Raw genomic sequence first — 27,318 nt, forward strand, 5'->3', positions numbered from 1 at the left:
CTGTTTAAGAAGGGTTGAATTATTTTGTATTAACCAGAGAAAACATCTTGTAGCTGTAAAAAAATAAAATTGGGTGAAGAACTGTCCAATGCATTATCAAACAATGAAAAGACAGTAAGAGAACATTATCTTTCAGGAAGGAATGTGATGGAAAAAACGTAAGCAATGGTAAATTGTCACCACTTTACCCAACACCCACCACTTTCCACTTTATCCAACAATAGAAAATTGATTCAGAGCTTCAGAAGGAATGTAGACTTCGGTTTTACTTTGGAACTGATAGTTTACTGATCAACAATCAATAACATAACATTTTCATGTACATAGAAAAAAGAGAGGCAATCAGTAAGACTTATTGTAAGACTTATTTACAGTGTAAACAGTGATATAATTTAAGAACAGATTCCACAGAAGATAATACAGTATAATAGGTGTGTGTTTCCTCTTCTCTCAGGGACTTCTTTTTATAACTTGTCTCACGGCTACAGTGATGTCATTGGGAAGTCCTCCACCCACCAGCTGCTGTTTAATCTGTGCATAAAGTATAAATTAAAAGTACGTCTAACTTAATTTCTTTAATGTACCTAATCTAAATGAAACTGAAGTGTAATATATCAGTATATTAGTTATGTTGTAGTTCAGTGAATTAAATTATCTCACCTTCTGAGAGACCATGTCCTGGATCTCAGAGTCGGACAGGTTCCTCCACGTCCTGAACCTCACCCTCATCCCTACCACAGGATCCGTCTGAACTGAGAATCAGAACAAACACAAGTCAGGACCTCATGAAGGCGGATTTATAGGAAGAGTAATCCTGTTTCTGGTCTGCAGATTTCTATTCACAACAGATAACAACCACTGATTTAGCTTAAAACTGGCAGCAATCAACTGACACCACAATTTTATATGCAAACAAAAGTTATGTTTGCATTTTTATTTGTTAATCACAACAAAATTAAGTGACTAATCATGATTAATCACATATTTTCTACTTCTTAAGACTAAGATTTTGCAGTGGATATTTAAATGGGTACCACTTTAAAATAAGACGATACCCTTATAAAAGGTTTATACGTGGTTTATAAATGAGCTTATGAATTATTATTAATTAGGTTGTAAATGCTTTAATATCCTTTGATAAGCAGTTACAACACATCAATTGAAAAGGCAACAGTGATTCATTGTTTGCTAAGTCATATAAATCAACTTATTAATTTAATTTAAGTATTTAGAAAGATCTGAAGTTTGACACTATAAATAAGTGTGAAACCACATTTGAAAATTTTCAGCTCCCTGTTGCCATTTATATTTATGCGTTCTTATATATATATATTTTTTTTATTATTATTATTTTTAACTGCTTGTTTTAAAGTAATTTATGACCATTCATAAAACATTTATAAAGGTAGGCTTGTAGTAATTATAACAATATTTGGTGATTAATCATGATAAAAATCTTGATAAAAAATAATAAATGCTGTTACTTTAGCGTATTTTTGGGAATATTCTTTAAATTAGCACCTCTTGCTTGATGTCAGCTTTATGAGGTAGAGTCACCTGGAATTCAGGTTTTCAGTTAACAGCTGTGCTGAACTCATCAAGAGATAATTACTTGAATTTCTTGCCTCTTAATAAAGTGTTTGAGAGCATCAGAGAAGCAAGAACTACTCAACTAAGTGAAGAAAAAAATACTTTAAGAAATGAAGGTCAGTCAGTCCGAAAAAAGAAAAATTTCAAGAACTTTGAAAGTATCCTAAAATGCTGTCTTAAACTCAAAGAACATCAGAAATGTTATACTGACGAAACTGGATCTCATCAGGACTTCAGTGTTCATTTACAATGTAGGAAAAGGAAAATGCCAGAGAAATGCCAGAGAATCCTATAGAGCTATACCCAACCCACCTGTTTACTCAACCCAATACTACACCCAACCCACTACTAATCCCAAACTCCACCACTTTACCAAACCCAACACTTTACCCAACAACCCAACACTATACCCAACCCACTACTAATCCCAACCTCCACCACTTTACCAAACCCAACACTTTACCCAACAACCCAACACTATACCCAACCCACCCCTGTAACCAACACCCACCACTATACTCATCCCATCTCTTACCAAACCCACTACTAATCCCAACCTCCACCACTTTAACAAACCCAACACTTTACCCAACAACCCAACACTATACCCAACCCGCCCCTGTACCCAACACCCACCACTATACCCAACCCATCACTTTATCCAACCCACCACTTTACCAAACACCCACCACTATGCCAAAACCAACACTTTACCAACCCATCACTTTACCCAACCCACCACTTTACCAAACACCCACCACTATACCAAACCCAAGACTTTACTCAACCCAACGCTTTACCAAACACCCACCACTATACCAAACCCAACACTTTACTCAACCCACCACTTTACCAAACACCCACCACTATACCAAACCCAACACTTTACTCAACCCACCACTTTACCAAACACCCACCACTATACCAAACCCAACACTTTACCAACCCATCACTTTACTCAACCCACCACTTTACCAAAACCAACACTTTACCAACCCATCACTTTGCCCAACCCACCACTTTACCAAACACCCACCACTATACCAAACCCAGCACTTTACCCAATTAAAATGCTGTCTTAAACTCAAAGAACTTCAGAAATGTTATAATGATGAAACTGGATCTCATCAGGACTTCAGTGTTCATTTACAATGTAGAAAAACAGAATTCCAGAGAAATGGCAGAAAATTCATGTTACATGCAAAATGCCACTATAGTGAAAGTTATAATGACAAAGAGTAGATAAACGAGGGATTTACTCACCAGTGTGGCACACAAACGGCAGCGTGTCGGTGCACAACTGATCCGTCCACCTCCCGGAGTCACTAATGGATGTAGAGGTACAGTACGGCGCTCCCTGATATAAATGTGGGTGCCCGGCTCCCCAGAACCTGAAGGTGGAATTATTCCCATCGGCCCACGTTAGAGTGCTGGTTCTGTACAGGCCGATGTAGAGGTGGTTGGAGGACTGATAGCTGCCGATCACGGCGTCCTCGGTTTGGTCTCTGGCAGTGGCGAGGTCGGTGTAGTGCTGTCTGCAGTAACTCTGAGCATCAGTGAAGTTCATGTACAGAGCTATTCGCACATAAGGATTTAGAGCCTCCGGCCTCGCTGCAAAATACATCGTAAAAACAGACGAAACATTAAATAATATAAACTGCTTTATCTGTATAATAACTGTTTTATAACTGTATAAAAAAACTGAACTGATTAATTATTTATATATGCATGCGCTATCCGTGCTTTTATCTGATTGAGCTGCATAAAGATGGGTGGGGTTTTGGTTCTTGTTGGATGCTCTATGTGTTGTTATAGTATTGAGCTGTATATAGATGGGCGAAGTTTTGGTTCTTGTTGAATGCTCTATGTATTTTTTATCTGATCAAGCTGTATAAAGATAGACAGGGCTTTAGTTCTTGTTGGATGTTGTGTGTGTTTTTATCTGATTGAGCTGTAAGAAGATGGGCAATTCAATTATTAAAATATAAAAAAGTAAATTAATGACAACGGTATTTAGGTGTTACAATCCTGCCACATCTTGGATGTACCTTCATTCATTCATATACGTTTTACTTACGTTTGATTATGAACATATTTATTAGTTATATTATTTATCAATATGCAATTAACTGCCATCATACTATAGTGCTGTGAACAAATAATTGACCCCTACAGAGTTTTTTTTTGTTTTTGCTTTTTTGTCATTGTGGCCTACAGTTCTTCAGATGTTGTCATGGGTTCTTTTGTGACCTCCTGGATGAGTTGTCCATGCCCTTTTGGAGTAATTTTGGTAGGCTGGTCACTCCTGGGAAGGTTCACCACCTTTCCGTGTTTTTTTTTTTTTCATTTGTGAATAATAGCTCTCACTGTGGCCTTAGAAATAACATTTTCTGCTCTGATAGATGATTAATTACTTTGTTTTCTCATCTGTTGTTGAATTTCTTCAGATCGGGGCATAATGTGCTGCTTTTAGAGATCTTTTATCTGCTTCATGTTGTCAGACAGATTCTATTTAAGTGTTTTTTTTTTCTATTTAAGGTCTTGTAATCAGGCCTGGTTGTAGCTAGTAGTAAAATTGAACTAATCTTTCCCAAAAAAAATTGATTAATTACAGTTAATTCATGATCTTTGTCTGATATTAAAGTTAGTTTGATAATCTGAAAAAGGTAAGTATGACAAAAAAAGCAAAAAAAATAAGAAATCTGCAAGGGGCAAAAACTTTATCAAGGAACTGTATATATTCAGAGCTATGTGCATATCCTGGGCTTTGAAAATATTGTGTCTGTGATAAATTTACTTACTAAAATACTGATCAATCACAAATGCATATTTAAATCCTAAAGGTTTGTCAGTTTTCACAATAGTTCAACAGTCCAATCAAGACAATGGACAATAGCAGCCATTTGTTTTAGGATAAGCATTTTTGTAATGCCAATGCAAGGCAGGTTTATTAGTCTAAAAAAGAAAACACCAGGCAAAATCATAGTCAAAAAGCAGGCAAGGGTCAAAAACTAAAAATACAAAAAATACAGTAAATAACACTCGATAAGACAGAGAAATATCTGGCAATATATCGCAACTGGAGATACAGTGAGAGAACCAGTATATATAGTCCTATAGTATATATAGTTATAAATGTTCTCTTATAGATATTTTTTACCATCATGGCAAATGAAGTGCTGAGCAACATTGCAGCCGACGTCTGACCACAGTCCGCTGTACAGGGGCTTCAGCTTCCAGACGCACTGTCCGTCCAGAGGTCTCCCGGAGTACCAGTTGAAGTAAGTGACGGCCGCAGGTCCGCCGGGGTTGCTATCGTCCTCCGACCATCTCCACGGATTGATGACGTTGTGCAGTCCGATCCAGGCTGATCCGTTAAAGCTGCCATTGACCAGCGCAACCAGCCGGTTCATGTCTTCCATGGTTGGCACCGTGGCCAGGCCTCCATACTTCTCTCTGCAGTAGCTCTGAGCATCTGTCCAGGTCTTTGACTCATTTACAAAGTAGTAGCGCAGAGACAGCCCTGAGACCAGCGTGAAGAAACCTGTAAAACACACTGATAATAAACACGTTATAATCCATTACTGTGTGCTTCATTTTTGTCCTTACATATCAATTATGGGTAACACTTTACATTAAGTTAAATGCATTAGTTACCATGAATAATACATAAGGTAATATATTAACAATGCTTAGGTGATGTTAATTAAACACGGAACTACAGCATTAATTAATGTTACTTTCACATTATAAGTGAATCATTTGTTAAGATGAACAAAAAATAATATATCATATACTTTATTTACTTTATAAACAAGTAACAACTGCATTAGTTAATATTCTTGTCATTTGCTTGTGTGCTGCAGTTATGCATAACATAATCGTTATACATTTAATAAGTAAATATCAGTCTAGATGGTGCTTATGCTTCATTTCATCATATATATGTGTGTATTTGTTGGAATTCAACTTACATATAGAAATTGTAAATATAAACCAATATCCAATATGTTAACCAGTAGTTACTTTTTTTAAGCATTATTTACATCTGTTAAACATTACTAAGCACTTATACCATAAATACTTAGCTCTTTTCAGTAAAATAAATATACATTATGTAAAGTGAAATTGAAATAATTCTAATCCATGTACAGATGTATTTCAAGTAAAAATATAAAATATATAATATTATATTAGTTAACTGACATCAGTAAAGAAAAACAAGTAGCTGGCTACCACTGCATAAGTGTTATCACAGCCAAATATATTTATAATATATTTAATTAATAAATATTTAACAACTTATGCATAGCTGCAACATTTAAGCAGATGACAAGAAATGCATGGTTCATGTATTACTTATTAATGTATTGTTGATATATTGTCTTATTCATGGTAACTAATGCATTCATTCATGTTAGTTAGTCAACACTTAATGTAAAGTGTTACCGAATTATGTAACTTTCCCACAGAAATCTTGCAAAAACTAAAAATTGGCAACTTTTACAGAAAAAAGGAAATCCTTAATAATTTTCAATAGAATTCAATGTAAAAAAAGATTTTATTCCAATCTCTTTCTATCTATCCATCCATCTATCCATCCATTCATCCATCTTTCCATCCATCTATCTATCTAAGATACACTATATTACCCAAGTCATATCATTAAACTCAGGTTCCAATCCCTTCTATAGCCACAAATCTATAAAACCATTAATTGCATTTAGTGGCGTGAGGTTTGGATGGATATGTGCAGGTATATTGTACACTGAATTATAAGATAATATAGAGACATAGGTAAAATATATCTTAAGCTCTGAGGAATATTCCCAAAAGAAAATATATTAAAATTCAGCGTAAACAGAGTTAATTCTCATTAATGGTAAAATTGCAAAAATTAAACAAAATATTCACCCACCTGTGATCAGCAGCAGCACACAGAGAGCCATGGTAGACGTTGGTAGCTGTTGTGGTAGACAGGTGAGCAGGCAGGTAAACTGTATCAGACAGGTATGTGGGGACGTCCCTGTCCTCACACTTCCTCCAGTTTCACATTCCCTAAAGTTAAAAAGTGATAAAAACAGATAAGACAGATCTCACTGTATGCTACTTTAGCGGTCAAATATTTGGACACGCCTTAAATTCAGTTTTTTCATTATTTTAAAATGTTCTGCATTGTAGATTCATAATAAAGTCATCCAAACTATGAAGAAAAAACATATTATTATTAGAGTAGCTCCTCTTGTGTAGATGGTCAGTTTTGAACATGGATTTTCTCAGGTAGCTTTATGAGGTAGAATCACCTGGAATTCAGGCTTTCAGTTAACAGCTGTGGAGCTGTTAACTTGAGGTTTCTGAGGCTGGGCGATCCTGATGAGTGCCAGTTTCATCATTATAACGTTTTTAATGGTCTTTGCGAAGACTGCACTTGAAGACATTTTCTTGAAAGTTTCTTTTCTGACTGACTGACTTTAATTTTTCAAATTATTTTTTTTGTCGAGTTGAGTAGTTGTTGCTTCTCATAATCTGGATTCGAACATTACTCAAATATTCACTATTCACTGTATACCTGTAACTCTACCTCTTCACTACTTTACTTTAACTGATGCTCTCAAACACTTTATTAAGAGGCAAGAAATTCAAGTAATTAACTCTTGATGAGTCCAGCACAGCTGTTAACTGAAAGCCTGAATTCCAGGTGAGTCTACCTCATAAAACTGACTGAGAAAATCCAGCAGAGATGTTTAAAACTGATCATCTAAACAAGAGGAGCTACTTTGAAAAATCTAAAATCTAAAACCTATTCTGGTTTGTTTAAAACCTTTTTGTTTAATAAATAATTTCATATGTTTTTCTTCATAGTTTGAATGACTTTACTATTAATCTACATTTGTTTTGTGTTGTCCCATGGAAAGATATAATAAAATACTTGAGGAAACCTCTTCTGTTTGGGAGAACTCATGATTCATGACACATGACATGATGATCAAAAACATCCCTTTTAATCTGTTTATCTCCTTTTTTTTAATAAGAATGAGGAAAATGAGGCTGGCAGAATCAGATCACAGGTGGATGAGCAGGTATGTGGATTAAGCAGGAAGACTCAGGTTCAGTGTCCCATGAAAAAAAAAAACTAAAAAAAAAAAAAAAACTAGTTGCACCAGGTGTAACTAAGTGCACCATCCATCTCCTAAAGGGACATGTGTATTTTTTTACATAAAATGTGGTGAGCACCAGATACTAAGTGGTGAGCACCAGTTAGTAAGTGTGAGCACTACTTAGTATATGGTGTTCACCACTTTTGTATGTAAAAAAAAAAATACCATGTCCCTTTAGGGGCTCTGCATAAAAGGGATAGTTAGTGAAGGTAATTCGGAAACACTGTCACAAATTAAATTGTTAGAAATTAAAATGTCAAAAATTAAGGTCAGTAAAAATTGAAACAAAAATTAACATGAATTTCAGAAAAACAAAAATAGGAAAAAATGTGAAAACAACGTACAAAAATATTGGAATTAAACGTAAAAATAATAAATTAATAAAAACAAAAAAATAAACAAGTAATTATAGAGCATGGAGGTGAATATTAAGATATTAAGGCTAATTAATAGAGTATAAAAATGTAAAATATCTGCAAATAGTAAAAAAAAAAAAAAGATATGTAGTACCGTTAGAGTCCACCACACTACAGGGCGGCGCTGTAAGCGAGTAGAGTACGGGACTTTTATTTTGAAGTGAACCCGGACGCCGTGGCTGGCTGGGTAAACACAGATCGAGCTGTATAAATATATTTATTAATATAAATGATCAGTTTAATCGATCAGGAGCTTTAATCAGAGCGCGAGGAGCTGAGGGTAAAGCGGCAGCGATGCTGAAGGCTGTGATTCTGATCGGAGGTCCTCAGAAAGGTCAGAGAATAATCAGATTAATCAGATTATTAATACATATCCCTGGATAACAGCAGATCAGAACAACATAAGGAATCATGTAGTAACTTAAAAACAGTGTTAAACAAACCAAAATACAAAATAAAGAGTATTGCTTCGAATAATCTGTATTAGAACATTCCTCAAATATTCACTATTCACTGTATACCTGTAACTCTACCTCTTCACTACTTTACTTTAACTGATGCTCTCAAACATTTTATTAAGAGACAAGAAATTCAAGTAATTAACTCTTGATGAGTTCAGCACAGCTGTTAACTGAAAGCCTGAATTCCAGGTGACTCTACCTCATAAAAACAGCCGAGAAAATCCAGTAGAGGTGTGTAGAACTGTCAGTCTAAACAAGAAGTACTGCTTTAAAGAATATAACATATAAAACATATTCTGGTTGGTTTAACACTTTTTTTTACTTACTAAATAATTCCATGTTTTTTTCCTCATAGTTTGGATGAGTTTATTATTAATCTACAATGCAGAAAAAAATAAAATAATGGAAAAACACTGAATTTAAGGTGTGTCCAAACTTTTGACTGGTACTGTATAAAGTGCCAAATTCAACCTTAACCTTAATATATATTAAGCGGTTTTAAAATGTATGTTTAGCAGCAAACACACCCAATACTCATCCCATACTCACTCCAAACTCATAACTCACCCCTAACCCATATTTTTCCCATACTCATCCCAAATTCAAAACTCACCCTGTACGCATCCCGTACTCACCCCATACTCATCCCAAACTCATAACTCACCCCATACTAACCCCATACTCACCCTAAACTCATACCTCACCACAACTCACCCCAAATTTACCCCATACTCATCCCAAACTCATAACTCACCCCATACTCACCACGTACTCATCCTAAACTCATAAAACTTACCCCATATTCACCCCATACTCATCCCAAACTTATAACTCACCCCATACTCACCCCAAACTCATAACTCACCCCATATTCACTCCATACTCATCCCAAACTCATAACTCACCCCATATTCACCCTGTACTCACCCCAAACTCATAAGTCACCAAAACTAACCCCATATTCACCCCGAACTCATCCCAAACTCATAACTCACCCCATACTCATCCCAAACTCATAACTCACCCTATATTCACCCTGAACCCATCCCAAACTCATAACTTATCCCATATTCACCTCATACTCATCCCAAACTCATAACTTACCCCATACTCACCACGTACTCATCCCAAACTCATAAAACTCACCCCATATTCACCCCATACTCATCCCAAATTTATAACTCACCCCATATTCACCCCATACTCATCCCAAACTCATAACTCACCCCATACTCATCCCAAACTCATAACTCACCCCATATTCACCCTGTACTCACCCCAAACTCATAACTCACCAAAACTCACGCCATACTGACCTCAAAGACAGTGCAGACACTATACTCAGAATCACTGCTGGTTGTATTTGATCAGGTACGCGGTTCCGTCCGCTGTCCTTCGAGGTGCCGAAACCCCTGTTTCCGGTGGCAGGAGTTCCAATGCTGCAGCACCACATCGAGGCCTGCGCTCAGGTGAGAAAAACATTTTATAAACTCATAGACTCAATCTAGAGAATTGTTGTGGTACATCACAGTATCGTAATTGTTGTCATATCATGAGATTGTACCTTGTGATTCCCACCACTAGTCCTCACATTATTACTGTGTGTGTAAGTGTGTGTGTGCATGGCAAGTATGGCAACAAAACCTGTTGTTCTCCAAAAATGTTGGCCTCAAAGCATCCTACATGACCTTTAATGTGTATTTATTATTTTACTTTCTCCCACCACAGGTGCCAAACATGAAGGAAATCCTGCTGGTTGGGTTTTACCAGCCGAACGAGGAACTGAACCGCTTTTTGTCGGCCGCTCAGCAAGACTTCAAAGTGTCAGTTAGGTGAGAACATCATCTGATCTGCTGTTTAATTAGATCAAATACAGAATATATAGAATATTGGGAGTTTTTATTCATGTTAAGGAGTCTTTATGATGTTTATAGTCAGACTCCTCAGCTGATTCTGTTTAGATATCAGTCCGAATATGTTCAGTAATCTGAATACTGATTTCTCTGCTGAAATATCTTAATTTATATCACAATACTTTTCATTCAGCAATACTCAATACAGTACATGTCAAAAGTTTTTATTTTATTTTTTCCCTACATTCTATTATTGCATATTATATGATATGGCATATCCCTAAATTATTATTAAAAAATACAATAATTTTATCAGATTTATAACAGAAGATACTAATAATAATGCACTCCAAATATCTCTATATATTCAGGATTAAAATAAAATAAATGATAGTGGACAGATATAATCTGTCTCTAGTAGATATATAATGGGAAATGAGAACAGTGTGAATTTTTCTTTTGATAAAAACACTAAAAAAGTAGTACCCTGACGTGATAATTAGGGGTGGCTGATCAGAACTGTGTACAGAACACTGTGGTAAATGTAGAGGATGTTCTGCAGGGCTGGGTCTGATGATAAATGCTGTTCTGAGATCAGGTATCTGCAGGAGTACGCCGCTCTGGGTACAGGAGGAGGAATCTACCACTTCAGAGATCAGATCCTCTCCGGTTCCCCCGAGGCTTTCTTCGTCCTGAACGCAGACGTGTGCTCCGAGTTTCCCCTGATGGACATGCTGAAGTTCCAGAAGGAGCACGGAGACGCTCACAGCTTCATCATCCTCGGCACTACTGTAAACACTGTGCTCTTACTTTACATTACATTTACATTATATTATTATAGCCTTACATTAAGTTATAGCAACAATACTTTACATTACATTGCATTGCATTACATTACATTACAGCAGCACTAATTTACATTACATTACCTTACATTGCATTGCATTACAGCAGTATTAAATTACACTACATCACCTCACATTAGCAAGACATTTCATTACATTAAAGCGGCACTACATTATATCACATTGCATTACAGCAGCATTAGATTACATTACAGCAGCAATACTTTTTATTACATTACATTACATGGCATCAGCACTACATTACATTGCATTACATTAAAGCAGCACTACATTACATTGCATTACATTAAAGCAGCACTACATTACATTACATTACATTAAAGCAGCACTACATTACATTACAACAGCATTAAATTACACTACATCACCTTACATTAGCGAGACATTTCATTACATTAAAGCGGCACTACATTATATCACATTGCATTACAGCAGCATTAGATTACATTACACTACATTACATTACATTAACAGCTCATTGCATTACATTACATTACAACAGCACTACTTTACATTACATTACAGCAGTACTTCATTACATTACATTACAGCAGTACTATTTTACATTACATTACAGCAGTACTATTTTACATTACATTACAGCAGTACTATTTTACATTACATAACATTACAACAGCACTACTTTACATTACATTACAGCAGTACTTCATTACGTAACATTACAACAGTACTATTTTACATTACATTACAGCAGTACTATTTTACATTACATAACATTACAACAGCACTACTTTACATTACATTACAGCAGTACTTCATTACATTACATTACAGCAGTACTATTTTACATTACATTACAGCAGTACTTCATTACATTACATTACAGCAGTACTATTTTACATTACATTACAGCAGTACTATTTTACATTACATAACATTACAACAGCACTACTTTACATTACATTACAGCAGTACTTCATTACATTACATTACAGCAGTACTATTTTACATTACATTACAGCAGTACTATTTTACATTACATAACATTACAACAGCACTACTTTACATTACATTACAGCAGTACTATTTTACATTACATAACATTACAACAGCACTACTTTACATTACATTACAGCAGTACTTCATTACATTACATTACAGGAGTACTACTTTACATTACATTACAGCAGTACTATTTTACAGTACATTACAGCAGTACTATTTTACATTACATTACATTACAACAGCATTAAATTACACTACATCACCTTACATTAGCGAGAGATTTTATTACATTAAAGCGGCACTACATTATATCACATTGCATTACAGCAGCATTAGATTACATTACAGCAGCAATACTTTACATTACATTACATTTTAGCTGCACTACATTACATCACCACCACATTACATTACATTACATTGAAGCAGCACTACATTACATCACATTGCATTACAGCAGCATTAGATCACATTACATAACATTACAGAAGCACTACTACTGCATTTAATTAGCAACACATTACTTTACAGCAGCAATACACTATATTACATTAACAGCACAGTACATTGCATTAGAGCATTACTACTTTACATTACTTTACATTACTTTACATTACGTTAGCACTACTTTATATTGTATTACACTACATTAGCAACACATTACAATACAGCAGCACTACATTACATTAGAAACACATTACATTACATTACAGTACATTACAACATTACTACTTTACATTACATTACAGTAGCACTTCTTTTTTATATTGTATTACACTACATTACATTACAGTACAGCAATACTATTTTACATTACATCAGTCCTGATGGTTAAATGTTAAACAGGGGAAGTAAAGGGGAATTCTGCTCCACACTGTGATCTGTCTGTGTTTCAGGCCAACAGGAAACAGTCTTTAAACTACGGCTGTATTGTAGAGAATGAACAGAGCTGTGAGGTAAGAGGTTCTCTGTGTATGACTTACATTACATGATTGTAATATATTGGAAAATCATAATTTGTGAAAACTGATAGTTTTAAAAGATACATTTTTGTAGTTTAGAGTGAATTTGAGAGCTTTAATCAAGGAAGTAGTAATGCTAGTCTAGCTCCATATTCCACAGTCACAAGCTGTGTGTGTCTGTGCATAAATATATATATATATATATATATATATATATATATATATATAAATAAAGTGAGAATCTGAGTAGAAGAGAATTTGGACGGTTCCTCCTCGTCTCTGCAGGTTCTGCACTACGTGGAGAAGCCCAGCACCTTCGTGAGCGACATCATTAACTGTGGGATCTACCTGTTCACCCCGGAGATCTTCCAGCACATCGGCGGCGTGTTCCAGAAGAACCAGCAGGATCTGATGCTGTGAGTGGGAGGAGTTCTCCCGGCCTTCAGCTGCTTCCGTTTCTTTCCTTTATTCATTTCCCTCGTTCATTTTTATCCACTTCTCTTCCTTTATTTTCCATCGTTCTGTTCTGTCTGCTGTCCTCCGTCCTCAGATATCCGTACGATGGGTAAGTGTGAGTGTGAGCTGCTGGAGTAGTGTTAGAGAGAGTGTGTATAGGTAGTGAGAACTGTAGCTGCTGAGGAATAGAGCTTAGAGCTCAGTTAGAGCTCAGTATAGAGGAATTAGAGCTCAGTGTGTTTAGCATGGATTGGCTTTGTACTACAGCTTGTGTGTGTGTGTGTGTGTGTGTTTAATAATAACAGGTGTGTTTTAATGTTTTGGTGTGAATTTTTGATTATTAATCTCATCAGACACCAGATCCTGAGGAGTTTCTTTCATACTAAATTTTTAAAATGTACTTTAAATAATAATATAATTGCCGTGAAGTGTAAAATAATTAATCTACCGTATTTTTCGTATTATAAAACACAAAATCAATGAATGTTTATTTTCTGATCTATTTTCATACATAAGTCGCACCAGATTATAAGGCACACTATGCAGCACTAGTAAGGAACAGGGGTGTTACCATGCTTTCCTTCTAATTCCGCAGGTCTCACTACACACTAAGATTCTTAAAACATATATATGTATATATTAAATTGAAACGAGTGTTGAATGTTAATCTACACAGATTTCTCTCCTAAAAATGCTTATTTTGGTGAGTAAAGCTCTTACGTTTACTTACAGTAAGCTTAGATTTCCAGTATTTTAGTACAGTTAGCAGTGCTTAGCGCTAGTAAATGCAAGCCGACAGCGCTACACTGTGAAACCCTGAGTGTTACGATAAGCCAGGGTGTTATTAGCTAACAGTTCGTCCCATGTAGCTTGTTTTAACACAGTAAACACACAGACTACAGTCCGATATACTCACCTCTGAACGGTGAAAGAGCTAGCGCTGCAGTTAGCAGCTAATGCTAATGCTGCTGCACCCAGCCTTAGTGCTAGGGAAACACTTCAGTGGAGTGGCTTTACTGCTACTTAATACCTGACTGGTAGAATTCATACAGCACCAGATCATAAGCCGCGTCGACTTTTGGGAAAATGAAAGGATTTTAAGTGCAAATTTTCCCTTTATTAAATCATTTTTATTGTTCTTACTTTTACATCATTTAGTTCATTTTTATTTATTTTTACCTTTTCCTACCAATCTTATCATTTTATTTTATCATTTACTTTTACTACTATTATTTTTTTTGTTATTTAAATTTTTTTTTATGTGTAAATTTTTAGGTTTATTTGATTTAAATGTCGTGATTACAGGGATGAGCAGTCTAACGGCTGGCAGCGAGCCGAGGCCATCCGTCTGGAGCAGGACATCTTCACGGCTCTGGCGGGTCAGGGAAAGCTCTACGTCTACAAAACGGACCGGTTCTGGAGTCAGATCAAATCAGCAGGGTGAGTTCAGAACACAACCGACCTCAGTACGGAGAGGAGGAGTGAAAACCCCTGATTTTACCAAATTAAAAACCTCTGGAATATAATCAAGAGGAAGATGGATGATCACAAGCCATCAAACCACCAAACTGACCTGCTTAAATTTTTGCACCAGGAGTAAAGCAGCATAAAGTTATCCAAAAGCAGTGTGTAAGACTGGTGGAGGAGAACAAGATGCCAATATGCATAAAAAAAAACTGTGATGAAAAACCAACCAGGGTTATTACACCAAATATTGATTTCTGAACTCCAGTGATGTGAGTAACGCGTTACTCTAATCTGACCCTTTTTTTCAGTAACGGGTAATCTAACGCGTTACTATTTCCAATCCAGTAATCAGATTAAAGTTACTTATTTAAGTCACTGTGCGTTACTCTCTCTCTCTCTCTCTCTCTCTCTCCACCTCATCTCCTCCACACACACACACACACACACACACACACACACCGCTCCCTTACCCATTCCCCCTCCGCTCTTCCCCAATCACACGCGTCTCGCTTTCTCCCCTGTCTCTCTCTCTCGCGCTCGGCGTGTCTTTAGTTTCCGCCCGTTTTCGTTTTTCGCCAGTTCTCGGGCTCCCTATCTCTTTATTAAAGCGTTTTTTTTTGCGGCCGCGTCTCAATTCACTAGCCAGGGCAGCGGTCTGCCACAAATTTGATTGGCAGAGGAGAGCATTTAAAGATTTTACACCACACGTGATTGGAAGTTCACTGTGGCGCAGAGCGCGTATACCGTAAAGACAAGAAAAGTTCCGGTGCTTTAAATGAACACTGTCAGAATTAAATCCTTCTCAGTAGTTGGGTCCGGTATGGGTCCGTATTGGACAACGTCTGCAAATATGTGATCCCTGGTCTAAACCGTATACACGGTTCTGTTTTATAAACCCACTCCTTGCTGCCCTGCAGAGAACAACAGGTTCAATGTTCAGTTTTACAGTGTTAAATATATCAGGTCAAGAAAGACTTTCTTTATTTTATATATTTTTTATAAAAACAAGTATTTATGTTTAGTAAAATCAAGAAAGACCATATTTTATTTTTTTTATAAAAAAAAATATTTATGTTAAGTTAATTTTTTTATTTTTATAAAAAAAAACTTATTTAGGAAATAGTTCGACTTAATAGAGATACATTGTTGCTGTTAAAAATGCATTTTCCAGTAAAGGGAGTATTGGCAAAACTGGTTATAATGTTTATGTTAAGGCGGCGGGAGGTGGTGTCTGCAGCTGCTGAAAGTAACTAATAAAGTAACTTGTAAAGTACTTGACTTTTAAAATCAAGTAATCCATGAAGTAACTAAGTTACTTTTTAAAGGAGTAATCAGTAATCAGTAATCGGATTACTTTTTCAAAGTAACTATACCATCACTGCTGAACTCTTAAAACTTTATGAATATGAATTTGTTTTATTTGCATTATTTGAGGTCTGAAAGCTCTGCATCATTTTTTGTCATTTCAGCCATTTCTCATTTTCTGCAAATAAATGCTCTAAATGTCTGTAGTTTATAGAATAAAACAACAATGTTCATGTATTTTAATGCTGCAGGCACAAGGCTTCAAAATAGACTATTGTTGGGGTGAAAGATAGCAATCTTTGCACCCTTTGCTCAGGTTGCACTGTAGAACCCAAAGTAAAATCTGTTTTCATTTTCCATACTGTCCCAACTTTTTGTGATTAAGGGTTGTATGCCAAAATATGAAATAATTTATAATAATATAAAGTATATTTACTTTTATTGTTACTGTTTTTTTTTTTTCTTTTCTTAGGTCAGCCATCTACGCCAGCCGGCTCTATCTGAACCAGTACCATAAAACCCATCCTGAACGACTGGCTGAAAACAAGGAGGGCGGTCCTAAAATATGTGGTAATGTTTTTATTTATTTTTTGCTGTGATATTAAAGGACTTGTTTTGAAGCTGCACTGCCATCACTACTCTTTAATAAACACTGATTTCTGATTTCAGGAAACGTCTACGTCCATCCAACGGCCAATATTGACCCCACCGCTGTGGTAAGTGTGGTCACTGTGGGTCACCATTTATATCTAGAATTAAGTCATTTATACATTTTACACAAATCACACAAATGAACATTTAAACAAGGTAAACATACTTATTTTCAGCAAGTACATCTCAAAAAAATACTTTATTTCATGTTTTCTATATTGACATTTAGAGCATTTATTTTCATCATAAATAACAAAAAAGATGCAGAGCTTTCAGACCTCAAATAATGCAAATAAAACAAGTTCATATTCATAAAGTTTTAAGAGTTCAGAAATAATCAATATTTGGTGGAATAACCCTGGTTTTAATCACAGTTTTTTTTTCATGCATCTTGGCATCATGTTCTCCTCCACCAGTCTTACACACTGCTTTTGGGTAACTTTATGCCACTTTTATTTATTTTCTCATTGCTGATTATGGCTTACAGCCAATGAAAACCCAACAATCAGTGCCTCGGAAAATTAGAATATAATTATTATAAGACCAAATGGTGCTTTTGGCAGTGTGGGCAGCGTGCCAAGTCCTGCTGGAAAATGAAATCCACATCTCCTTAAAAGTTGTCAGCAGTTTCTGTAAGATTTTGCGGGAAAACACTGCACTGACTTTAGACTTGATAATAAAACACAGTGGACCAACACCAGCAGATGACTCTCATGGCTTTCATTTTCCAGCAGGAATTGGCACACTGCCCACACTGCCGAAAGTACCAACTGATTTTTAGGTTTTCATTGGCTGTGAGCTATCATAATCATCAACAATAAAATAAATAAACACAAAAAATAGATCAATATGAGTGTAATACATCTATATAATATATGAGTTTCACATTTTGAACTGAATTACTAAAATAAAGTAACTTTTCAGTGATATTCTATTTTTTTTTACATACAAGTAAATAATAATAATAATAATAATAATAATAATATAACGATGATAAATAAGATCCATCATTATTTATGCAGGGTTTTTTTTTTTTCATCAATAATTTTTGATTTCCTTTTTTTATTTCCTCCACAGTTGGGTCCAAACGTATCGATAGGAACTGGGGTAACAATCGGAGCCGGGGTTCGAGTGAGAGAGTCCATCATCCTCCACGGAGCCACGTTACAGGTTTATCCTCTGTTCTGTGCTTTATCACACCTACAGGATAAATAAACTAAATAAGTCTTAAAATAAAAAAAAGCTTGCAAACACTTGGAATTTGATTATTTTCTCTGCAACAGAAGTTTCATTAGTTGTATTAGTTTGTTGTGTACTCAGGGATGCAGGGATGTGTATTAATGGAGGTAGAATAGCCATGTTAATAAACATGTATAACAGATCCGTCCCCCAGTCCTTACTGTACACTTTCACTCACACAGAGCAGTAGTGACCACTAGTGGACACAACGTGCAGTTACACTGAAACAAACTGTGTGTGTGTGTGTGTGTGTGTGTGTGTGTGTGTGTGTGTGTGTGTGTTGCAGGATCACAGCTGTGTGTTGAACAGTATTGTGGGCTGGGAGAGCACTATCGGTAAATGGGCGAGAGTGGAGGGCACACCCAGTGACCCCAACCCCAACGACCCCTACTCCAAAATCGACAGTGAGACGCTCTTCAGAGACGGAAAACTCACCCCATCCATCACCATCCTGGGTACGAGTTCATACACTCATCCGTACTGAGCATACACATATTAAATAATCTAGATTTTTTATTTTAATGTGAACAATGCTGTCACAACTGGCCTGGACTATTAATTCAGTATCGATAAATTTGCACCTTGTCGTTTTCTCTACTTAACCCTTTGAACTCTAGGCTGTTTTGGTGTTTTTTTGTCTCCGTTTTAGTTTTTAGTTCCTCTTTCAGGTCTTATAACACAGTAATTATATCAGACAGACACATGCCCTAATCTCTTTTACTCCAGAAGACATACGGCTGCTCAAAAATATAATCAATTAAAATGTAAAAGGAAGCAGAATTGTTCTATTTTCCTGAAACTGATCATGATTCTTGGTCAAAATTTTAGGTTTCGCTCCAATATGACAAGATGTTTTGTACAATAATCAACCTACCAATTAAAATAAAAAATATCAGGTAGTACTGGATGGATTTTTAGCATATATTCTAAAATTTGCCTTAAAACACACTTTACCTATAATATAATACCCATATTGTTTAATATCAAAATAAATGTTCAGAATCTATATATCTTAATAATAGTCCCTCAGTAATAATGTCTCTAATGTGATCTAGAACAAGGGAGAAGAAATAATCTGAATAAATAAATAAATAAATATATCCACCAGAGCCATTAGCCAGCAGACTTCTTCTGAAGGAGGGATCTGTATCTCATGTCCATGGCAAGACGGCAAATAATTGTTGAGTTTTTTTGGTTCTATCGCAATTTTCAGCTCCTCTTTCAGGTCTTATAACACAGTAATTATATCAGCCAGTCACATGCCCTGATCTCTTTTACTCCAGAAGACATACAGCTGCTCAAAAATATAATCAATTAAAATGTAAAAGGAAGCAGAATTGTTCTATTTTCCTGGAACTGATCATGTTTTGCTCAAAATTTTACCAAGAGCCTGTTACATGGAGAAACAGCATCAGGTGGATGTATTTATTTTTCTTGATAATCAATAATCACACCTCTAGGATACATGTAGATACTAAAAACCTGACACTCAGAGCAGCCTATGCCTTTCAGTATTTTTCAGTATCAGGACACACAAAGAAAACTATATACTATAAATGTAAACTTTTTAGTCTAAATACATAAAAATAAATGTTTAGTACAAAATAACTACTTAGTAAAAATGTGCGAGTAAAATAAAAACTATATAAAGTAGTGCGCACACCATACCTAGCTTTAGTTTGAGGAAGGCAGGTAGTTTCACACTTTTTCTGTGAACACTTTTGATTCTTTATTTACTGATATTATTTGGTTTGAAACATCATATAAATATGTTTGAAGCACTAAAGGTAAATAATATTGGTTGGGGAAGGAGATTTTTCACTTTTTTAGGTGTTTCTCTCAATGGGTTTCTTGTAGATTTAGCTTTACCGCACTGGGATGTGATCACTATTTTTAGAAAGAGTAAGCTCCGCCCTTTCTAACCATATATGGATTATGTTAATGTGTGAAGGGATTCCTGAGTAATTAAGCTGAGAACACAAGGTGAGATTTTAGAGGGTTAATAGTCAATAATACCTCAACTCATCCGCATAAAGCTGATAATATATGTCTAGAAATAGCAATAATAATTTCTACCATTTGTACCATCGCTCTCCAGTAAGGATCTGGGATTAATCCATTGTGGAAAACAGTTAATAATAATCTCTCCTTCAGAGATTCTTTCACAGTAGCTTCATGTGGTTGGTTTACTGCTTTATTTCTCTTTAGTTTTCAGTTCTTAAGTATAATCCAGTGTCCGAGGAGAGCTCTGTGTCATCTCTGAGTTTCCCCAAGTCTGAATTTATGTTTAGACCAGCTCAGAGCCTCGTATCAAACACATGGACTTTAAAAACAATGTTTTGAATCACTGATTCCAATATGCACACGATTCCTGATCCGATTTACTCAGTGAGTCGACACTTAAGTCCCTTAAAGTGTCCAGACCCACACAGATCACATGAAAATTAATGAAATATCAGCGGATTTTATAGTTTAAATGTCTCCCAGCTTTTAAATGCCTTATTTTCTGGTTTCTTCTACTTTTCAGTGATCAAGAGAATAAAAAAAAAAAACGAACAATGACTCAATATATATTTTTTTAACTTTCTATTATTTCAAGGCTCTCATATCAAAGAGCTCACAGATAAAAAAAAAATAACTATCTAATAAATGTATTATAAACTTATATTCTTATGTAAAATGAAAAATTAGCATTATCACTTCTTTAATCTTTTTTATTCATACAAAAAAAAAAATATATATATATATATATATATCAGTGTTCTCAAATTTTTTTAGATGCACCTGTACTAGTTTTTCCGTCCCATGACTTTTGGCATGTCAGTGCATATTATATCATTAATTAAGCTCATATTCATCTCGTTCTTCTCCTCAGGCTGTAACGTGACGATCCCGTCTGAAGTGATCATCCTGAACTCCATCGTTCTTCCACACAAAGATCTCAACAGAAGCTTCAAAAACCAAATTATTCTCTGATTTAATCTCATTTAAAGCTTTTACCGTCATCATTTCAGCCATATTATAGAATTTTATGCAAACAAGAGCAGGGAATTATTAACGTTACTGTAATGTTACTGAATCCATCCAGCTGTGGAGATATTTATAATGGTGATATTTGTGATATTTGGTGATAATATTAAAGGTTAAAGAGTGGACTGATACAGTGTACATGTGTAATTTATAATGTTATATTGCCCTCCAGACCCACGGTTTCATTTCTCTGCTTCTAAAATGTATAGAAATTACATTTACATCACTTTACATGTTATTTCAGCTCATCACTGACAGCTGTGATTATCTCTGTAAAAAAAAAGTGTGTTTTAGTGTAAATGTAAATGTCCACAGTGTGTATTTGTACATATCAGATATATACAGGAGCTGCTGAATTTCACATTTTCTCATCTGTATTTTCTCTAAAACTAACAAAACTGCTGTAAATCAGGTCTGTTTGGGCTTATTTTAAATAAATAAGTAAAAAAAAGAACAAATCCAGTGTTTGTAGCTATTAAAATTATACTAAAACTGCTGTTATAATCGGCTTCATATTTAGTGAACTTTAAATATGATTTATTAATGGAAATGATGAATAAATGAAGGTGAAACGGATGTTTTTAGTGGTGTCATTCGATTAAAAAAAGTTATCACGATTAATCACAACAGAATTCTGTGATTAATCACGATTCATTGTGATTAATCACACTTTTTCTTCTCCTTAAGACTATGCTTTTGATAATTGGGCATTAAAATGTAATAAAAAATAATAATAATTTAATGTCGAGTGCTTAAAAAAGTAATTTCATTAATCAATCAACAATATTCTGTTATTAATCATGATTAAAATCTACCTGTATGTTTGGGAGGGGGCAGTAATAATAGTGCATTGTGTTTTAAGCTAATTTTTTATGTGCTTTTGTATTTCTACCTGGGTCTTGACTGTCCTTAAACACGTCTTATATAAACACGTCTTATATAGGCCGTTTGGATGCTCCTCCCTTACTGTGACATCACAATACTCCACCCCTCACCCCTATTTCATTAATATTGGTTGAGAAGCTCAGGCAGTACACAGCGGAATTAGGCAGCAGACTTCGTCTGAGGGAGGGATCTATAGGGTTTAGGACTGGATTTAATAGAATAAATGAAAGGTTCAAACAAGGAAAATGTGCAATAGAGCATCTGCAAACCATCACTGACCATCAGTAAATTTTACATTTAATTAAAAAAATTAATAGACCAGTTCTCTGCTCGAGTTCAAGTGTGAAGTTTCCACCAATCAGTGGTGGTTTGGAGAGTCATGTCTGTCATCTGCTGGTGTTGATCCACTGTGTTTTATTATCAAGTCTAAAGTCAGTGCAGTTTTGTTTTTCCGCACTTCATATCTTACAGCTTCCCTCTGCTACTGACAACTTTTATGGAGAGAGATGCAGATTTCATTTTCCAGCAGGACTTGGTCAGTTGGTCTTATATAATATTAGAATTTTATGAGACACAGATTTTTGGGTTTTCATTGGCTGTAAACCATAAACAATCGTTAATACAATAAAATAAATAAATTTAATTAAATTAGATCACTTTGTGTGTAATATATCTATATATTATACTGTATGAGTTTCACATTTTGAACTGAATTACTGAAATAAAAGAACTTTTCAATGATATTCTAGTTTTTTTTAAAATGCACTAATACAGTGTCTCAATGCAGTGTTTTCTGTTGGAGACGACCCAAACAGGACTTTTATTGAAGCGACAGAATCTGGCAGTTCTCGAATATGAGGACAAATGGACGTCCTGAGAGTGCTGAATGGACTCGGTTCCTCTGAGTGATCTGCGTGGGCGGAGCCGAGGTGTGAATCGTGAACAGTAAAGACAGGAAGAAGACACGGGTTACCGCCGGTTCCACCTGAGCAGGAAGTGGAGCAGGAAGAGGACGGGAGCGAGCCGAAGGACCCGAGACTGACGAACGAGAGCGCTGATAGAAACTGGCACGGAATCGCAGGCCGCAGGGTTTCGTACGAGCGAGGGATTTTACGATTCACTAGACGCTCCTAATGTTTTGCTAACCTCGTTCTACGGTTCCCATCGCTCCAGTTTGCCGCGCTGCCGTGTCGGACTGGGGCAGCAGGAAGCTGTTTATTCAGCACCGGGAAGCTTTTACTGCTCTGCTCGGGACTAAATTCTGTCTAATTACTAAAAAAAAAACTCCCCAGTTAGACTTTAAAGATTTTACTGGTCGTAAAGCTACCGATTCTCACTGATCTGCTCTGTTAGTGTTGATTCTCCACTGGAAAACCTTTTATTCTACAACCACTCAGCAAAAAATCACATCTTAGCAAGAGTAATTCTTAGAAATGTAGTCTTAATATCTAATATTTCCATCTTTCAGCTTATTATATCTAACCTACTTTATTTTATCTACTAGAAGATAAATATTTAAATATATACCAGATATTTAACATTTGCTAAGATCTCAATTTTGCAGTGTATTAAAGCTAGTGTTTTTTTTTTTTTTTAATGTAAAGTATGTGCCTTTTTGTTAGACAGCAATACACACACACACACACACACACACATATATATATATATATATATATATATATATATATATATATATATATATATATATATTATTTTTCTTTATATTAAATCTCATCCATCCATGTGGATGTACTTCTGCATATTTAATTTATTTAAAAAACTGAATCAAGTACATCTGAACTTAAATATATATATATATATATATTTTTTTTTACATTACATATAGTTTTTGCCAAATCTTTTAATAGATTAAATTACTTAAAACCCTGAAAAATACGCTAGAAACAAGGTTAATTATAGGAAAAATTCTTATGCAATTAAGAAAACTGTGCAAAAATAGGAAATGTCACGAATTTAAACTAGATTTAAAAGGATTTAACATCAGATTTAACTTCACGAGATTTAATTTTTCACAGTGTATGATGTTTCCACAACATAATTTGCACAATTTGACTGTATTTTGTTTAGTGTCTTCCCTCTGAAAACCTAAATAGTTCCACATAAATGACCCATGTATGTTCTTTTTTAATTAAATTTAAATTACATTTTTTAATTAAATACAGTAGAGCAGTGTTTCTCAACCGTGCCGTCAAAATATTGCGCCTCACGTGCATATTTCCTTTCCAGAGTCAGCGCGTGTCGGGGTGTGTCACAATTCACAGGCAGCATACTCTGAAGGATGCGACCCACAGAGGCGGTGTATTACTGCGCAGCTGTGACGCAATCTGTCTTCGAATACAGCCTCCGAAGGATGCGGCCCCTAAATTGGGACACACTGTAAAGTTTTTTCCCCCACGCGATGCACTCAGTGTTGCCAACTTAGCGACTTTGTCGCCATATTTAGCGACTTTTCAGACCCTCTAGCGACTTTTTTTTTTGTAAAAAAGCGACTAGCGACAAATCTAGCGAGTTTTTGTGGTGTTATTGGAGACTTTTGGCGACTCTGAGATGAACACGCGCTCTTCAGTTACTGTCCTCCGCGCTGCAGCGCGCGCTGCCGTCAGCCCCGCCCCACACCACTCACAGTGCAGACCCACACTCTCTCACACACACACACACACACACCGCTCCACCAACACACTGTAAATGAATCGCGCGTGCCCACAGCCGCCGCTGACTGACCCCGCTCTGTATTTACAGAGCAGAAGTATAAATATTAACGTGTCTTCAGTGTGACACGAACAGAAATCAATGAATTTAACTCACTTTGTCACTCACCTCATTCACCACACAGCCTGTCACTGTCAGGAATACCCAGGCAGGGAGACGAGGAGGCGGACACAAGTGCAGGTAGGGTGAAAATAAATAATAATTTAATAAATAAATAACAAGAAAACAAGGAACAAGTAACATGAAACAAAGATACACAAATAACCAATAACCAAAACAAATCAAAGAACCTAAACTAAACCAACTAGAGATAATAAATAAACAAACAGGGAGTAAATAAACAAAGAAACAAACAAAGCTAAGAACATAAACAAGGAATAAACAAGAAACTAGAAACTACCAAAAATAACCAAGAAATAACCAAAACTAAACAGGGCAGGGATATATATACAAGGGAAACAACAAGAAGCAAAACACTAAGAAATAAACAAGGAAATAGACTATATATATATGGCAAAAACAGAGAACAGAGAAACGCTAAGAGGACTGATAACACTGAGAGAGACAAAACAACATTGGAAGGTGCAAAGACCGACGGAGACAAAGTGGCAGAGGAGGGCTATTTAAAGAAACAGGAAACACACTATAATTAGAAACACCTGGGGAAGGGGCGGAGCTACAAATGAGAAACACATGGTGGAAATCTACTGACAAGAGACACAGAGAGGCACAGGTCACGTGAGGAAAACACACAGAGACATGAGACAGGGCTAAGACATGACAGTCACTCAACTCCTCCACAGTGTCTGCCTCTTTATAAAAAGCTAAATATCTATTAAACCATTCAACAATATGTCTATGATAGATTCAAAAATAAAGAAAACTTAAGAAAACGTAAAAAAAATAAAATAAAACAAACAACATATAATAACATTTAAGAACATGGCAGAAAAAACTAATTTATGTAATTCTCGTAAAAATGAAGTTATTGTAAAAAAAGTGACGTCCTATTTAAAAAGCAACAGAAGTTGTTTATTTGTAACATGTCTAACATATTTATGGTGTTTTTTACTCACTTTTTTTTCCCTAATCCTTTACAGCTTCAAAAATATGTATTATGCAAATTAGGCGATGACGTCATTTAGCGACTTCTAGCGACTTTTTTTAGGACAGCCAATAGCTACTTTCCTTACTGAGGAGTTGGCAACACTGGATGCACTGCGAGAGTTGTGTGAAGCACTCAAGCTAGCATGGAACGTTTTTTTAAAAAGAAGACTGCAGATTCAGATAACTCTGAATCGGAGCCATTAACTTCTTCATCCAGTGGTAGTTCAGCAGTGAGTGTAGCAGAGTATTTCACTCGTTTGAAAAGTATAATTGCACTGGGGTGCCTTGACATCTCGCATATATTTAAAGGGTGTCGTGATAGAAAAAAGGTTGAGAAACGCTGCAGTAGAGTAATGAGCATGCTGTGTGTGTGTGTGTGTGTGTGTGTGTGATTGAAGTTGGTCAGTATGTATCTCTGCTCATCATTAAGGAAGACACTTGATTTGCTGTCAGAGACGAGAGCATCACTTATCAGCATCATCTGCTGCTTCTGTGGAGGAACGGAGTCTAGAACCAAGTCTAGAACTGAGTCACAGAGCTGTCATCACCGCCGGCGTACCCGCACACACCTCCGCCATTATCAACACCCCCAGAGCACAAGCGCAGGTCACTATTACTAATTAGCTCGTGACCTATTCCTCACACTTCCCTCAGAACACACACTGTTATAGCCCTGGAAATGTCTCTACTATATATATATATATATACTGTACCAGTCAAAAGTTTGGATACACCTTCTTATTCAGTGTTTTTATGCTTTATTTTTCTATTTAATTTATTTTCTTATTTTACTCTCCCTCATAAAGACACTGAGATTAAAATACCCAGAGTGTGCAGATCTGTTCTCAAAGAGAAATGAGCTACTTAGAAGAATCAAAAGTAGAATAGAACATATTCTGTTTTTTTTAACACTTTTTCTTTGAAGAATAATTATGCATGTGTTCCTGTATAACTTAAAAATAATCTTTAATAAAGAAAGAAAACACAGAGAAGAGGTGTCCAAACTTTTGACTGATATACATATATATATATATATATATATATTGTTTTTAATTATTAATTATTAACAGTTAATTATTTATTGATTCTAGTTAAGACATTATTAAATATTACAACATTTTAACGCTTGAGAATGATGCAAATAATAATTAATTGAGTAAATATTAATATTTAAAC

General features: G+C 35.6%; 1 protein-coding gene across 2 annotated transcripts; it reads left to right on the top strand.

Annotated features, from left to right (window-relative positions):
• The first annotated feature begins 8,319 nt into the window (after positions 1-8,319).
• On the top strand, positions 8,320-21,549 carry gmppaa (GDP-mannose pyrophosphorylase Aa). Of its 2 annotated transcripts, XM_049484991.1 has the most exons (13): positions 8,320-8,498; positions 9,997-10,094; positions 10,354-10,457; positions 11,077-11,269; positions 13,207-13,266; positions 13,558-13,688; positions 13,823-13,837; positions 15,034-15,168; positions 16,973-17,070; positions 17,170-17,216; positions 18,229-18,321; positions 18,677-18,845; positions 21,266-21,549. In XM_049484991.1, exons 1-13 carry the CDS (start codon positions 8,459-8,461, stop codon positions 21,364-21,366), a joined length of 1,284 nt encoding a protein of 427 aa, XP_049340948.1. In that variant the 5' UTR covers positions 8,320-8,458; the 3' UTR covers positions 21,367-21,549. The 2 variants fall into 2 exon arrangements, with proteins under 2 accessions (XP_049340948.1, XP_049340949.1); XM_049484992.1 differs by lacking the exon at positions 13,823-13,837.
• The last annotated feature ends 5,769 nt before the right edge of the window (positions 21,550-27,318 follow it).

Source organism: Astyanax mexicanus, chromosome 11 (genome assembly GCF_023375975.1).
Source record: "Astyanax mexicanus isolate ESR-SI-001 chromosome 11, AstMex3_surface, whole genome shotgun sequence".
Lineage (NCBI taxonomy): Eukaryota > Metazoa > Chordata > Actinopteri > Characiformes > Acestrorhamphidae > Astyanax > Astyanax mexicanus.